The sequence below is a fragment of the Carcharhinus amblyrhynchos genome, chromosome 13, assembly GCF_965287045.1.
Source record: "Carcharhinus amblyrhynchos chromosome 13, sCarAmb.v2.hapA, whole genome shotgun sequence".
NCBI lineage: Eukaryota > Metazoa > Chordata > Chondrichthyes > Carcharhiniformes > Carcharhinidae > Carcharhinus > Carcharhinus amblyrhynchos.
The window spans coordinates 31,842,711-31,855,304 of NC_137336.1; the positions used below are offsets into that span (position 1 = coordinate 31,842,711).

The 12,594-nt window shown below is 41.9% G+C and overlaps 1 protein-coding gene across 5 annotated transcripts in view; it reads right to left on the reverse strand.

Moving 5' to 3' along the window:
• Window positions 1–12,594, reverse strand: part of LOC145351814 (rho GTPase-activating protein 26-like) — a 170,651-nt gene that overhangs the window by 53,838 nt on the left and 104,219 nt on the right. For all 5 annotated transcript variants that reach the window (XM_080201480.1, XM_080201476.1, XM_080201478.1 and 2 more), the window contains 2 exons: window positions 7,610–7,684; window positions 600–678 (listed from right to left, as the gene is read on the reverse strand). In XM_080201480.1, coding sequence (XP_080057606.1) covers window positions 600–678; window positions 7,610–7,684 — 154 coding nt within the window. The remainder of the gene's footprint in view (window positions 1–599; window positions 679–7,609; window positions 7,685–12,594) is intronic.

The window sequence follows — 12,594 nt, forward strand, 5'->3', positions numbered from 1 at the left end:
TCTTAAATTGAAGCACCAATACCTCTTAAATGGCATCTGAACTGCCTAGACTGAATGACTAGTTTAATATTTGGCACCATCTCTCACCAATCAGCTCCAAAGAACACAAAACTGTTGAAATTAAAAACTGATAAAAACATTCAATTTAGCAGTGGAAAGTTCTACTGTATCCCTGGCTCCATTCTTAGTATCATGTATGGCAATGGAGGAAACCAAGTGGATTTTCTACAGCAAAACATCATAAAGAGAAACAGATGAGCTTTTTTACATAAAAAAAAACAAAGTAATCAAAATTTTAGGCAAAGAACTGTCCAGATATGAGAAACTGATACATTGAGCTTACATAATAAAACCAGCTCCAGTGATTCAGGATCAGATAGATGCATCATTATTTACCCGTCTTGTGCTACATTTGTAGACACATATTATAATTGTAATTTGTGATAAATATTTTCAACTCCCCAAAACAGGTCTCTTCAGTAAAGAACCTCAAACTCTGAAAACTACTTTCAAAACTTTTAAGTTTGAATGAAGTCTATCTGCATATTTATAGACTTGTTAAATGGAAATGAATATCGTTTTCCCCTTGAAGATCTTACCTCAGGTAATGCTTAAGTGTGCTGGTAATAGTTTTTATCTCCCATTCAGTTGAAGTCTCCAGATCTACATCAGCTGCTCCTTTTAAATACAGAAAATACAACATGGTTAAAAGACAAATAAAACCACTAAACCAGGTCATTTTCTGACGTGTTTGAACTCTTCGTCCTTGCTGTTTCATTCAATGCCTTTCCTCTGCTGCAATCTTTTTGAACCTATCTAAAGTGTAATTTCATGGCTTTACGAATTTATAGGTCCAGATTTTGCTGTCAAAAGTGATGCTAGCAACTGCTGTTATTCAAGCGTAAATGGTGCAGCAACTCTTGTTTTGATATCTGGATTTAGCAGATCAAGGTGAACTTTCGCAGCCTGTCCATCAGCATTTCAGCTGGTGAAGAGTCTTGTCATTGATTGTAGCATGACACAATTTTGGAACAAGAACCAAGAAAGCTTGGTTCCGAGGGTCCTGCTTGTCATTCTCTTCTGTCCTTCCTTCAGTGTCTGCTAAACCACTGGGTGAAAAGAAGCACTGCACACGGCGTATCCCCTTCCTCTGCATGAATTCAAATCACTCGTAAATGTTGCGTCATTATTGGAGACAAGAGAATTCGGTAAGCCATGAGTTGCTAAAACTTGATGCATTTTCTCTATCGTAAGGGGAGCTGTGATATTGCCCATAATGCCTGCTTCCAGCCATTTATAATGCATGTCCACAACGACTAGAAATATATGATCCATTAAAGTCCCTGCAAAATCCACATAAAGCCTGGAGCAGGAATGGGCAGGCCACACCCAAGGGTGTAGTGGTGCAGGTAGCACCATTTTTTGGTTAATCTGACATGCAGAATAGGATTTCATGTTGTTGTCCAAATACCTTGACCCATATTAGGTCACCAGACGTACGACCTTGCTAAACTTTTCATTTGAGAGGCACCCAGGTGACCCTAATGAACTTCATCCAAGACTTGAGAATGACCAGGGGATGGAACATCTACTCTCTACCCTCAAAATGAAACCAAGCGAATCCTGTAAAAGGAATCTCTTGACCTGGGATAGAACAGGGTCCCGGTCCGTCCACTGCTTAATCTGTTTGACATTCACAGGAGAATCTGAAAGTCTCTTCAGCAAGAAAATTGTCTCTGGAGGAAATAATTCTTGGTGGACAGTCCAATAAAGGGAGATGACTCAGTGCATCTGCATTTGCCTTGTCCTTCCCTGACCTGTACACAATATTATACTGATATGCTGACAATGTGAAAGCCTAGCAGTGTATTCTCACTGAGATCAAGGGAGGAATGCACCTGGCTTCAGTAAAAAGGCTCATCAGTGACTTGTGTGTACATACAGTGAATGGTCGGCCATTAAGGTACTGATGAACATATTTCACATCAAAAACAACGGCTAGACCTTCCTTGACTAGCTGCAAATATTCCTTCACAGCTGTTATCAACATAAGACCATAAGGCAGAATTAGGCCACTCGGCCCATTGAGTCTGCTCTGCCATTCAATCATGGCTGATTTTTTCTCATCCCCATTGTGCTGCCTTTTCCCCATAACCCCTGATCCCTTATTAATCAAGAACCTATTTATCTCTGTTTTAAAGACACTCAATGACTTGGCCTCCACAGCCTTCTGTGGCAAAGAGTTCCACAGATTCACCACTCTCTAGCTGAAGAAATTCCTCCTCATCTGTGTTTTAAAGGATCGGCCCTTTAGCCTGAGGTTGTGTCCTCTGGTTCTAGTTTTTCCTACTGGAGGAAACATCCTCTCCACGTACATTCTGTCCAGGCCTCACAGTATCCTGTAAGTTTAAATAAGATCCTCCTCATCTTTATAAACCCTAAAGAGTACAGACCCAGGTTCCTCAACCGTCTCTCATACCACAAGCTCTTCATTCCAGGGATCATTCTTGTGAGCCTCCTCTGGACCCTTTCCAAGGCCAGCACATCCTCCTTTAGATATGAGACCCAAAACTGCTCACAATACTCCAAATGGAGTCTGAGCGGAGCCTTATACAGCCTCAGAAGTATATCCCTGCTCTTGTATTCTAGCCCTCTGGACATGAATGCTAACATTGCATTTGTCTTCTTAACTGCCAACTGAACCTGCACGTTAACCTTAAGAGAATCTTGAACAATGACTCCCAAGGCCCTTTGTTTCTGATTTTCTAAGCATTTTCCCAGTTAGAATACAGTCTGTCTCCATTCCCCCTTCCAAAGTGCATAACCTCACATTTTTCCACATTGTATTCCATCTGCCACTTCTTTGCCCACTCTCCTAACCTGCCTAAGTCCTTCTGCAGCCCCCCTGCTTCCTCAATACTACTACCTGTCCCTCTACATATCTTTGTATTACCTGCAAACTTAGCAAGTGTCTTCAGTTCCTTCCTCCAAATCGTTAATGCAAATTGTGAAAAGTTGTGTCCTAGCACTGACCCCTAAGGCACCACTAGTCACCGGTCCTGAGAAAGACCCCTTTATCCCTATTCTCTGCCTTCTGCCAGTCAACCAATCCTCTATCCACACCAGGATCTTACCCTTAACACCGTGGGCACTTAACTTATTTAACAGTCTCCTGATAAACAGCATACGTGATGCCAATCCAGTGGGTTTTTCTGACCAATCCTCCATCAGATGAGAGAGTACTGCCTCCATGTTGTAGGATGAGACATCACAGGCATCACATGTCAGAATGAACTTTCTGTCCTGATCAAAGTGAACAAGTAGAATGGCTGATTGTAGCAGTGCTTTTACGTCCTTGAAAGCTTTCTTTTGAGCTGGCTTCCACTTCCATTGAGTCTCTTTGTGAAGTAGTAGATACAGTGGTGCTAACACCATTGAACAGTTTGGTAGAAACTTTCTGTAGTAATTTATCATGCCCAGAAATGACCTGTGCTTGGATACACTTCTGCAGTTCGGAGTTTCCTTGATCTTTGTCTTCCACAGGGGACAGACCCTGCACTGTGATTTTGTGACCTGGATATTCCACAGTCTGTGCCTGGGAGATTGACTTGCTTCACTTCAGGCTCATCCCCACTTGTTAAAATCTCCTTTACACCTGATTCTTGTTGCTAAGGTGCTCCTCCTCAGTTTTCCCTGTGATCAGCACATCATTTAAGCAACCTGCTACGTGAGGAATCCCCTGCAACAGATTGTCCTCTGAAAAATCGCTGGACTGGAGGACAGTCTGAAAACCAGGTGGTTGCACCTGTACAAACCTTTGAGTGTTGATTATAACATACTGTTTTGAGTCCTCCTCTAATAAAAGTTGCTGGTAGGCATGGCTCCTGTCAAATTTTGAAAAAGTCTTGCCTTCTGCAAGGATAGAAACCAGATTCTTTACCTGCAGCAGTGGGTAAGCATCCAGCTTGGAGGCCTGATTGATGGTGAGTCTGTAATTACTGCATATGCGCACAGTGTCATCACTTTTAAGACGACTGGGTCTGCTCAGCATGAAAACTGAATGGGCTCAATGATTCCAAGTCTCTGCAGCAGCTCCAACCCCTCCTCCAGATTGACCGTCACAGCACAGGACATTGTTCTGGGCTTGAAAAAGTGAGGAGTAGCCTGAGAATCTACAAAAGCTTAACTGTGGTGCCCCGCAATGGCCCAGTTCATTACTGAAAACCTCAGGATATTTCTGAATGATTACAGATGCAAAGGCTCCTATGTCCACCTCCATCTTAATTTCCTTTCAAAAACCTCCAATGTGGCACTATAGAAAGGTTCCACGCACACCTCACCCACTTTAAACATGTTATAAGACTACTCCTTTTCCTGCTCTATGCTTCCCAGGTGATATGACTGAGCTGAGGCTGACTGAATTTGAATCGCCCTGCTCAGCCTTTGACCTGCTCTTAGTACCCCTGCACTTTTTGGCCAAATGCCCTTTTTTGTTCCAACTGTGACAGCATAGTATCCATGAATTTGCAATTATTTGTGTAGTGTGTTCCCCCACACCTGAAACACTCCATTGTTTTCATTCTTTTGTTTGCTGCCTCTTTTCTCATTTGATGCACTGCATCTGCCTGTGCAAAACCATTGGCCTTTTGAATATCTTTTGCATTACTGGGAGCTATTTCCAGTCCCTGAGAAATTTCTAGAGCTTTCTCTAGAAGGTGAATGGAATGTTGGCCTTTATAGCAAGGGGAATAGAATATAAAAGCAGGGAGGTCTTGCTGCAACTGTACAGAACATAAGAACATAAGAAATAGGAGCAGGAGTAGGCCATCTGGCCCTTCGAGCCTGTCCTGCCATTCAGTAAGATCATGGCTGATCTGTCATGGCTCAGTTCCACATTCCTGCCCTCTCCCCATAACCCTTAATCCCCTCGCTTATCAAAAACCCATCAACCCGCTTCTTAAAAATATTTAGCGAGGTAGCCTCCACCACTTCAACGGGCAGAGGATTCCAGAGATTCACCACCCTTTGAGTGAAGAAATTCTTCCTCAACTCTGTTCTAAACTGCCCCCCCCTTTATCTTGAGGCTGTGCCCCCTAGTCCTACTGTCCTTTCTGAGCGGGAAGAGTCTCTCCACCTCTATCGTATCCATCCCATTCATCATCTTATACGTCTCAATGAGATCTCCCCTCATTCTTCTAAACTCTAACGAGTACAAGACTAGTTTATTCAGCCTCTCCTCATAGCTCAACCCCCTCAACTCCGGCATCAGCCTAGTAAACCTCCTCTGGGTACTGGTGAGGCCACAGCTGGAGTATTGTGTGCAATTTTGGTTGCCACACTTGCGGAAGGATATATTGGCCTTGGAGGGAGTGCAGGGAAGGTTCACTAGGCTGATACTGGAGATGAGGGGGTTAGCCTATGAAGAGAGGCTGAACAAACTGGGTCTGTACTCATTAGAGTTTAGAAGGCTGAGGGGGGATCTTGTAGAGACATATAAGATAATGAAGGGGATAGATAGGGTAGAGGTACAGAGATTCTTCCCGCTTAGAAAGGATAGCAGGACTAGAGGGCACAGCCTCAAGACAAGTGGGGGGCAGTTCAGATCAGAGTTGAGGAGGAACTTCTTCACTCAAAGGGTGGTGAATCTCTGGAATTCTCTGCCCATTGAAGTAGTGGAGGCTACCTCACTGAATATATTTAAGTCACAGGTAGATAGGTTTCTGATAGACAGGGGAATTAGGGGTTATGGGGAGAAAGCAGGAAAGTGGAACTGATCCACTTCAGATCAGCCATGATCTTATTGAATGGCGGGGAAGGCTCGAAGGGCTAGATGGCCTACTCCTGCTCCTATTTCTTATGTTCTTATGTTTCTTGAAAGTCAGTGTTGCTTCACCCAACAGATGACACAGTATGCTGTCCTCATTAATGCCACAAACTATTCTATCCTGGAGCGTATCCTCCAACACTACCCCAAACTCTCAATGTTCAGAGAGTTGTCTTAATTCAGCAACAAAGTTAGCTCCAGATTGTCCCACCCTACAAAAATGATAATGGAACTTGAATTGCTGGTCAATCACTGAGGGCTTAGGATTATGATGATTCTGAACTACTGCAACTAAATCCACAAATGAAATGTTTTCCTCCCACCCCTGTTTCAGTGGTGTTGATAAATTTCTCATTAGTTTGTAAGTCCTTGCCTCTCACAGACACAGAAGAATTGGGCACTTTTGAGCGTTTTCTGTAATTTCATTCACCAAAAAAAAGTGCTCCAATCTTTCCACATATTCAGTCCCATCCTCTTCCACAAACAACCACTCACATTCAGAGGGTGGCATGGTAGCACAGTGGTTAGCACTGCTGCTTCATAGCTCCAGGGACCTCAGTTCAAATCCCGGTTCGGGTCACTGTCTGTGTAGAGTTTGTACATTCTTCCTGTGTTTGCATGGGTTTCCTCCAGGTGCTCTGGTTTCTTCCCACAGTCCAAAGATGTGTGGGCTGGGTTGATTGGCCATTCTAAATTGCCCCTTAGTGTCCAGGGATGCACAGGTTAGACGGATTAGTGGGTAAATATATAGGGATATGAGGATAGGGCCTGGGTGGGCTTGTGGTTGGTGCAGACTCGATGGGCTGAATGGCCTCTTTCTTACTGTTGAATTCTATGAAACTCACTGATAGTCTCAAACAAAGTCATGGTGCTACTAACTTGTCTTTTGTTCTGATGTTGTATGGTTAAAAGATGACACTGGAGCGAGGCAACTTCTTGCATGCTGTCCCCACCATTCCCTCTAATCCTATGTTATACTCTTATTTTGTGTTCTTAAAACTTAATTTGAACTCCTTTAAACTTTTTAATGACGTTATCACGTACTGACTCAAGAACAGCTTCAAAAACATCAATATACAAATTCAAATAGGAAGATGCTTAATGTGCCAATGATAATACTATAACAGTTTCTACTTCCCTTTGTCAGCCCTTTTGTAAGCTCTTGGTGCTATTTTGCTGTACATGTAAAAGTTTTTAAAATTTAAATAACTATGCACCAATGTTATGTATAGATTATTTTAAGAAGTACTTCCAGTTATTTAAAATCAGTTTGCTTGGAGGTGGTGGTCAAGACTCCCATGAAGAAGGCTTTTTATTCAAAGCAAGTTCTCAGCTGTGCAGGCATGATAGGCCAAATGACCTCCTTCTGCACATAACAATTCTGATTGTGTATTAATAAAACTGCACCAGGCTACCACTTCTGAAATATCGAGATAATTTTTAATGCAAGGGGAAAAATAGTTTAAAATGCAGCCTGATTGTACTGGTTTATGGAAAACTGTTTTTAATTATTCAAATAAATGAATGGAAACATCGCCCACAACTTCAGTTCAGGAAACTCATGCAATTTACACCCAGATTACAGATTGTGCCCACATATCCCACTAAATATTTCCCAGTTTGTTTGGGAGCTTCTGCACAAACAGATTTAACAGTCCCATTTTTACAACCTAGAAGGCACAGATTGGGTATGAGATATACAATTTGAGTTACGTAAAAACATAAGTTGAACTTGCCATTTTTTGACGTGCACAAATAGAAAGGGAAATCAAAACTAGTACTTACCCATTAGTAAACCTAATAGTTTCTGAACTCGGGAGTTGACACCAGCTATTCGGTATAGGCCCTGCTCATTTATACCTGTTTTAAGGTAGAGGGGAAAAATACTGTTGCTAAGTTTTTACCATTACTGCTTGTGAAATCTACAATTATCATCCATCTACAATTACCAGCTGCAATTTAAATTAGTTTTTTTTAAAAACATGTTTTAAGCACTTTAGATTGGTTATATATTCATATATTCATGCCTGTTTATTAAGGTAGCTTTGTATATTCATATCCACATGTTACTGACTGAAAAAACAAAGAGGAAAACCAGTACAATGTACAAAAACACAAGCTTCTACAAGTATATAAAAGGGAAGAATAGTTAAAAGTGAGAATTGGTCCCTAAGAGGATAACACTGTAGAATTATTAAAAAGGGAAATGGCAGAGACATTGAAAAATTAGTTTGTATCACTTTGCAATTAAAGACACAAAAAGCATGCAAAGGCAGGGAGCAACATGGGGAGAGCAACTTAAAACAATCATGATCACGGCAGAAAAAGTACAAGAAAAACTAAGGGGATTAAAAGCTCGCAACTCCCTCGGATCTGGCCTGCAAAGTGGATGCAGAGATAGTAAATGCATTGATTGTAATCTTCCAAAATTCTTTAGATTCTGGAAAGGCCCCCGTGCACTGAAAGCCACAAATATAACACCATTTTTCAAGCAAGGTGGGAAGTTTCAAGCGTGAAACTATAGGTCAGTTAGCCTGACATCTCCCATAGGGAAAATTCTAGAACACATTATTAAAGGAGGTGGTAGCAGGACATATGGAAAATCATAATACAATCAGAGTTAACATGCTTTTGTGAAAAGAAATTGTATTTAACAAATTTATTAGAATATTTTGAAGATGTAATAAGTGGGGTGGATAAAGGGGAACTAGCAGATGTAGTATTTTTGGATTTTCAAAAGATTTGATCAGGTGCTACATAAAATGGTTACTGCATAAAATAAGAGCTCAGTGTTGGGGGTGATATATTTGCATGAGTAGAGTACCTGCTAACTAACATGAAATAGTTGGAATAAATGAGCCATTTTCAGGTTGGTAGACAGTGACGAGTGGAATAATGCAGAATGACTGGTGGAGCCTCAACTATTTACTGTTTATACTTGGACAACTTTAGGCATTAGGAGCGAGAGTAAGCAATTCAGCTCTTCGAGCCCACTTCACTAAGGGATCTACTACTTTCGCCCAATTTTTCTGGTACAAAGGTTCGTATTGTTTGTATATTCATATGAAAAGACAGGTAAGAATTCAAGTTGTAAGGATGATGTAAAGCTCAGATGTTTTATGGAGTTGAGGAGACTCCACAGTTCTTCCACATTGGAAAGCAGGACCCAGATCCAGAAATCTCATCCACATATCCAACAGACCAATTTCCATCATAGTTGAAAGATGGCATGACTCACATATAAGCAAAATCCAAACTAAGCAGGGTCACCTGAATTCAGCACTGAATTCAAATAGATCCAACTAAAATTTCAGACGGCCCTGCTGGCAGGTTTTTAGGTAAGTAGGGGAATATGAAATTTAAGGAATTGGACTCCCTTAGGGTTCCCATCTGCACGACCATGCTGCAATTTTATGCTGGAGTGGCAAGGCCTCGGTTGGGCAGCCTGCCCTTGCCCCAATAACTGGCTGCTTATAGGGTATTTTCCACTCAACCTCAACTTTTAGGTTAACGGAATATTCTCGAGCCTTAGGCTCAGTCAGTTCATTGTATTTTTCATCGCTGAAGAGATGCTGGCCAGTCAGATTTGAATGTGAAGTTGTTGTGGGGCATTCAGTCAGCAAAGATGTGTTCCCTGCCAATTCTCTGGATGGTAAGAAGGAAGATCCCATCTTCCAGGGGTCGGTGCTGGGGCCTCAGCTATTTACCATTTATATAGATGATCTGGAAAAGGGAACCAAGTGTATGGTGTCGAAATTTGCTGATGACACCAAGATTGGTGGAATGGCAAATTGTGCGGAGGGTGTGGAAAGTCTGCAGAAGGATCTAGATAGGCTGGGCGAATGGGCCAGGAACTGGCAAATGGAATTTAATGTTGGCAAATGTGAGGTTGTCCACTTTGATAGGAATAATGGTAGGAAGGATTATTACTTACATGGCGAAAAACTGCAGCATGCAACAGTGCAGAGGGACCTCAGGGTCCTTGTGCATGAGTCGCAAAAACCCAGCCTGCAGGTGCAGCAGGTGGTCAGGAAGGCGAATGGGGTGCTGGCCTTCATTGCGAGGGGGATTGAATATAAAAGTAGGGAGGTCTTGTTGCGGCTGTATAGGGCACTGGTGAGGCCGCAGCTGGAGTACTGTGCAGTTTTGGTCGCCGCACTTACGCAAGGATATTTTGGCCTTGGAGGGAGTGCAGAGGAGGTTTACTAGGCTGATACCGGAGTTGAGGGGGTTGAACTATGAGGAGAGGCTGAACAAACTAGGCTTGTACTCGTTAGAGTTTAGTAGAATGAGGGGAGATCTCATTGAGACGTATAAGATGGTGAATGGGATGGATAGGATAGAGGTGGAGAGGCTCTTCCTGCTCAAAGGACAGTAGGACTAGAGGGCACAGCCTCAAGATAAAGGGGGGGGCAGTTTAGAACGGAGTTGAGGAGGAACTTCTTCACTCAAAGGGTGGTGAATCTCTGGAATTCTCTGCCCGTTGAAGTGGTGGAGGCTGCCTCGCTAAATATTTTTAAGACGTGGTTTGATAGGTTTTTGATAGGCAAGGGGATTAAGGGTTATGGGGAGAGGGCGGGAATGTGGAACTGAGACATGACAGATCAGCCATGATCTTATTGAATGGCAGGGCAGGCTCGAGGGGCTAGGTGGCCTACTCCTGCTCCTATTTCTTATGTTCTTATGTTCCAAAAAATTCAGACTTTCATTTTTGCCATAGAAAGGCCCTAAGTCGCAGCGTGAGAGTTATGAATTTTTGGAGAAGATGTAAATACTGTTGAAGCACGAAGGTCTGTAGAACTATTAAATTGTGAAGCTATTTAACCCTCAGCCCTAAAAAACAGGCAATTTGTGTCCAGGAGAGGTTAAATAAATCTTTGATCTGGTAGTTACAATAGTTGTTTGTTGACAATACCCAAGTGCTATCATTATGTCATTATTAATGCTTGGTTGCTTTCCACAATCTATAACGGTTGAAATGGAGGATATGAAGGCCTGTGGGGGATGGATGGGGGGACATGAGTTGGCTGGAAAGGTATGAAGGGCCACTAGGATGGTTAGCATGGTTGAGAAATCGTGGGTGGGTGTCAGGGTTAGAGCTAGATATCCTAAAATATGAACAAATAACTGGAACTCGAGCTCTTCTGGCCACTTGTGACGAGCCACTTACCCTCCCCAGAACAAAGATCCCACCATTCAATGGAGTTCCTCCCGAGATGGGTGCAACAAACTAGGAAATTTCCCAACTGGCGCTACCCACCTCAGGAGCAAAAATTCAGGTCCAAGGATCTGCAAAGTGATATTGATAACTTAAGTGACAGGGCAAAATATTTGGCAGCATGATGCTGTCCACTTTTGCATGAAAATGCGAAACGCAATACAGAGGAATATGGGTGCCTTTATATATGAATCATAAAAGGTTTGTGTGCAGGGACAGCAATTACTTAGGAAGGCAAATGATGAACGTTAGCCTTCATTGCAAGAGGAATGAAGTTTAAAAACACAGAAGTTATGCATTCACAGTACAGGGCATTGGTGAGATTACACATGGAGTACCGTATAGAGTTTTAGTCTCCTTACGTAAGGAAGAAGTTATTTGCACTGGAAGTAGTTCAGAGAAGGTTCACTAGGCCTATTCCTGGGGTGAAAGGGTTTTCTTATGAGGAAAGGTTTTGCATGTCAGGCCTGTGCTCACTACATTTTAAAAGAATGAGGGTAATGAAACATAAAAAAATTCTGATGGGCATGACATGGTAGATGCTGAAAATTTGTTGCTTCAGCCTAGAACTAGAGGGCACAGTTAGTGTCTCCCATGTCAAGGGAGACAGGAGGGATTTCTTGTTTCAGACAGGTCATCGGTCTTCAGAATTCTCTTCCACAGACAGCATTGGAGGCTGGATCATTGATTAAATGCAAGGCTGAGTTTGATAATGGAAGTCAAACGTTATGGGGGCAGGTAGGAAGGTGGAGTTCATGCCACAGTCAAATCAGCCATAATTTTATTAAATGTTGGAGCAGACTTAATGGGCAAAATGGCTTACTCTTGTTCCTAATTTTTATGCAATGGCAGTGCTCTGGGATATGCAAAGTGCTATGTGTCTTTACCTGTGAATGTATATGTGAAAATACCATATAAGCATGCTTTCACATGCAAGTTTACAAATAGAGCTATATTGTAAAGTATATCAGCTTTTTAACAAAGTGCACTGCTAAGCATTCATCTAAGAGATAATGCTACAAGCTTTGAAACACAATTTAAACATCACAATAAGCAAAATCATAGTAAAATTGGCCTTCTGCTTTCTGCTGATATTCTAAAGAATTTATTTTGTGTGTTTTTTGAAAACTACCAAAAATGACAGACGCCAAGAAGATTTCTATAGGTAAGTTTCACCAAATATTACTACTTTCTTTAAATGTTAGAGCTTAAATTAGACACTATAAACTTCAGTTATTAAGATAAAATGCAAGCAAAAGGTTTTGAAAATATTTGTTTTGTAATCTGATTAGTTGAGCTACAAGTTACATTGACTTTCTTCGGCTAAATTTCAATGGAGTCACAATAATTACCAAAGTTTAACACTTCAATTTCAGTCATTCAACAGGTGATGTCAGATGGGTGCAAAAATATAATAGTTGAGCTTCATGTACAGGAGCCGTGTGCAAACAGCGAGTGGAATTCTCTGGCTGTTCACGCCAGCAGAATTCTCTGGTCCTGTCGGCAGTGCTCCCCTGCCCACAGGTTTCCCGGCAGCATAGAAAGATTTCAA